At 38.9% G+C, this 4,832-nt stretch overlaps 1 protein-coding gene across 1 annotated transcript in view; it reads left to right on the top strand.

Annotated features, from left to right (window-relative positions):
- Positions 1-534: 534 nt before the first annotated feature.
- CCDC62 (coiled-coil domain containing 62) overlaps positions 535-4,832 on the top strand; it is a 23,234-nt gene continuing 18,936 nt past the window's right edge. Inside the window, 3 exon segments of the mRNA XM_023516831.1 lie at positions 535-666; positions 1,013-1,128; positions 2,665-3,387. Coding sequence (XP_023372599.1) covers positions 535-666; positions 1,013-1,128; positions 2,665-3,387 — 971 coding nt within the window.

The raw sequence follows: 4,832 nt of genomic DNA on the forward strand, positions 1-4,832 counted from the left end.
GGCTGGGGATTTGAACCCACCACCTTAGGTGTACGTGGCTGGCGCCCTAGCCCGTTGAGCTATAGGCGCCGAGCCTGAATCCTGTTTTGATTTAGCTTTATATTGTGAAAGTTTTCCCATTTGATGAAGTATCTAGTTAGAATCATAGGGTAAAGCTCTTCCACAGTAGGCCATTCTGCTATTTTTTTATTTTTATTTTTGTAGAGACAGAATCTCACTTTTTCACCCTCAGTAGAGTGCCATGGCGTCACACAGCTCAGAGCAACCTCTGACTCCTGGGCTTAGGTGATTCTCTTATCTCAGCCTCCCGAGTAGCTGAGACCACAGGTGCCCACCACAATGCCTTGCTATTTTTTGTTGCAGTTTGGCCAGGGCCAGGTTTGAACCCGCCACCCTCCATATATGGGGCTGGCACCCTACCCACTGAGCCACAGGCGCAGCCCTCATGCTGCTATTTTTAAGTTCACAAGCAATAACCAAAAAACCCTGTTAGTTAAACATTAAATTATTGGAAATAGAGAGGTTTGTATTGATATGGCTGATGAAAAATGTTTTAATAATATTTGTTCTCAAATAGTAGAGAGAGAAAAGAGGAAAGATGAGCTGCTTGACATTGCAAAGTCAAAGCAAGAACGTACAAATTCAGAACTGCATAACCTGAGACAGGTATGTTCTCACTTATCCTTCTCTGTAGGTGAGAAATATTTACAAACAGACAAAAATTAGGAAAAATGTATGTCACTTCTTTTTATGGTGTTTTTGGAATCCTAATTACAGTACATATATATCATATTTAACATAATAAGGAAGGTCTTACTGTGGTCAGTAAAGGTTAGGAGACTCGCTATTCTAATAAATCTTAGTGCTGACATAGGACGAATAAAGGCAGATGTATTTGGCATATTTCTCTTGTAACTATCTCATCAGTTAATAGGGTTTGAAAGCACCTAATTGTTGGTTCAGTTTGATTTTGTTATTACGTTTTATATTAATTTATCAATATCTATGGCAGATTTACGTAAAACAACAGAGTGATCTGCAGTTTCTTAATTTCAATGTGGAAAACTCTCAGGAATTAATACAAATATATGACTCAAAGATGGAGGGATCAAAGGCCCTGGAATCCAGGTAATCTTAGCAAGATTAATAAGATTTTATATTTTATCCTACCATTTGATCAGTATTTATTGCTTACTTACCATGGGCCAGTACTTAGTACTATTCAGCATATAGTACCAAATAAATGTATGTGAGCTGATAATTATCATTATAGTCCTGGATTACAATGAGACCTGATCTAAGAATTTGGGCATGATCCTAATTTAGCCTCTTGATGAAAATAAATTCATTAAATTTGATTTATGTCTGTTGGGTAGAAAGTTTTGAGCTATAGTAGCAACTGCAGTGATGAATCAATCATTCATTCAGCACTCACAGTGTTTAGGCACTGGGCTAGGAATGGGGAATAAAAAGATACATTCAACATGGTACTTGTCTGAAAGAATGCCAAAGAACAGCATCAACAGCTGCAGTAGATGGTCAGCTGAAGATGATCTGGGCTTCTAACTCAATTTTCCTGTTTCCCTTGTTAATAGGAAACGTTTTCCCTTACCTATAATAAGCAGTATAAGAATAAAATTGGTTTCTGTAAAATTAAAATATAAACATATACTATGTGGTTTAATTTAACAGGCATATAACTATACCACAGTTAAATTTAGTTAAATTTTCTAAGCATAAATGTTACAAGGAATAGTTAAAGGGAAGAGGGATTAGGGCGGTTCCCCATGAGTGGACATAACCATAGTCTGGGCTAGATTGACATCTGCTCCTTCCCCTGGGAGAATGGAGTTCAGAGCAATGGTGGTTAGCTGTAGAATGGGATGTCTGCACCTGTCTGCACTTCCTACCATACTTTCCTTCTGAGCCCTTCTGGGGTCATTGCTTTGTTGCTCTGTATCCCAGCTACGGCTACCAAAAGATGCCAAAATAGCACAGAATTCTCTTGTAGGCAAAAGCCCCCTGTATACTAGCTCTTTTTCCTTTTTGAATTTCATTGCCACTGGGAGACACTAAAGATGAGTTGTAGTTATTCCTTAAAAGCCTAAATTAACCAGGTGTGGTGGCTTGCATCTGTAGTCCCAGCTAATCAGGAGCCTGAGTTGGGAGGATTGTGTGAGCCTAGGACTTGGAGGCTGCAGCGAGCTACTATCATACCACTACACTCAAGCCTGGGTGACAGACTGAGCCCCCATCTCTCTCTCTCTTTTTTTTTAAAGCATGAAATGATTTATGCCATTATAGGAAAGAATTGTTTTCTAAGGTATCGTAATGATACAAATTAGAATACCTGAGTACATGTGACATGAAAAACTGTAAAAGAAGGTTTATGGAAAGATTTTATCACATTTACTTAGTATTCTTGAGTTTTTTGTGTCGTATAGACAACCAGTGCAATAGGAGTTGAGGATGGGAAATGGAAAACAAATGGGGTCTTGGTGGGCAGAGGCTTCCTGTAGGAGGTCAAGTTAGAATTGGGCTCTGAAGACCAGACAAGGGGTTCTTATTGCAATTTAGCTCTACTAGTGAGGTTGGGATGAAATATGTAGGATGATCACATCACGTATATCTTATAACCTTCATTTTTTTGTAATGCCACCATAGCAGAGACATGTGTTTATCAGACCTTGAAAATAATCACCCAAAAGTCGATAAGAGGGAAAAAAATCAGAAGTCACTGGTTAAGGACCCAAAATTTGAGGCCATGTTGATTCAGCAAAATAGGGCAGACAAGAGCTCTTGTGACATATGCAAAGAGAAGAAACTCCAGATTAATTCTGCATTTGGGGAAAAAAATCTAATTACTCTCTCATCTGTATTTACAAAAGACTTAATGGAGAAACAAAAACCTTGGTCTCTGGGAGGAAAAATCCAGACTGAACCTGAAAACAAAGTTACGTTTTGCAAGATCCATGGAAAATCACTAAAAGGTAATGGAATAGAGGTTCAGAATGAAGAGAAACAACTCTCGGAAGTATCAGCTTTATCTGATGAAAAGCAATGGCATGATGTCAATGTTTTCCTGGGTCTGGCCAACTGTCCAGGCTCCAAACAACCAGAGAGGCTGGAAGTGGAATGTCAAAATCATATGGAAAGGTCTGAAACCTCATGTTCCCAGAAAAATGTAGCCTGTCTAGGTGAAGGTGACATGTGTGAATCCAAGTGCTGCCACCCAAGTAACTTCATAATTGAGGCCCCCGGCCACATGTCTGATGTAGAGTGGATGAGTATTTTCAAGCCTTCCAAAATGCAAAGAATTGTTCGCCACAAATCTGTGTGCACTTGTTCAGAAAGCATCAGTGGGACAAAGTATAACTCCTCAATGAGGTTAGTAACAGTCACCACTGTAAATACTTGGGAGTCATATGTACCAGTGTTTGGAAATATAAAGGGCTGCAGTAGCCACTTCGTGCCTACTATTAAACAGAAATCAGTGTTTTCAAATAGGAACCTTGTTTAAGACAAACTATTCACTCCTTTCATCATAGCATACACTGCTGAGTCCTTGACTAGACAGAGCCTGTACTGGATTCCAGTGAAGAGTTTGTACTGAGGATGGCTTCTGAGGCAAAGGTTTTGTTTAAAAACAAAACCAGTAATTATGAGTTGGGCAAATATGTTTTATTTAAAAACAAATGGGTAGATCCCTGTGCAGAGTGGAATGCTGTTCTGGAGCATTCCTCACCCCAGGAACCACTCTGAATTGATAAGTTGACCCTTTCTGGTCCAGAATGCATTACCCATTTTATACCCCATATAAAAATTTCTATTGGGTCTTCTCCAGGCTCACTTGGCATATTCAGCTATGTCAGCCTTTGAGTTTGGTTCTTATCTGTTTTGGAAATTACATTTCCTAAACTTTCTTACTTAAAAAAAAAAATCACTGAGAGACTTTACCTAACAAATGCAATCAGTGGAACCTGTTATTTTGTACCCTCAATGAGTCCCCAACAATTAAAAAAAGGTCACTCAAGAGAAAACATAATCATATTTGTATTCAACATGCTGGTAAAGGTACTGTTTTGTTTTTTTTTTTTAAGATGAAAATGGATGAGTTGGGCAGCACCTGTCTAACTCAGGAGTAGGGCACTGGCCCCATATACTGGAGGTGGTGGATTAACCCTGCACCAGCCAAAAACTACAAAAAAAAAAAATTCAAATTTACATTCAGAGGTTTTTTTCCAGGTTTTTTTCCTTTTGACCTTGCTGACTTAATATAATTGAAGTGACGGCATGTTCTGCCAGCAGAGACGCATGCCAAGGCATCACATGACAAATACATGATTAGGTGGAAAAGATAATCATGTTTTCCTATTTTTCCTTAGATTATAAGAACTTGTGTGCCTACTTTATGATCTAACTAAAATGTTCACATTTGTGCCACCATTCCATTTGACAAATAGAGGTTCACTGGTGGAGGGAGGAACCAAAGGCAGTGTGTCCTCAGTTACATGGGAGGAATTGGTTCCACGGCCTCTGGTCCATTCCAAAGCAGTTTTTACTGTTAAATTCTGCTTTGGGCCCAAAGTTTAGTAACAGGCATAGTAGAAGCATAGACACATGTTTGTTCTTAATACTGTCTACCTATAGGAAAATCAATGAGCTCCAAGGGGGCCAAGATACTATTACAAAAGGATTTAAAAAAAAAATCATTGACAGAAATCAACCATACATGCCAAGAACCTAATTTTTTTTTTTTTTTGAGACAGAGCCTCAAGCTATCCCCCTGGGTAGAGTGCTGTGGCATCACAGCTCACAGCAACCTCCAACTC

Source organism: Otolemur garnettii, unplaced genomic scaffold (assembly GCF_000181295.1).
Source record: "Otolemur garnettii isolate 467f Iridium unplaced genomic scaffold, OtoGar3 scaffold00099, whole genome shotgun sequence".
Taxonomy (NCBI): Eukaryota; Metazoa; Chordata; class Mammalia; order Primates; family Galagidae; genus Otolemur; species Otolemur garnettii.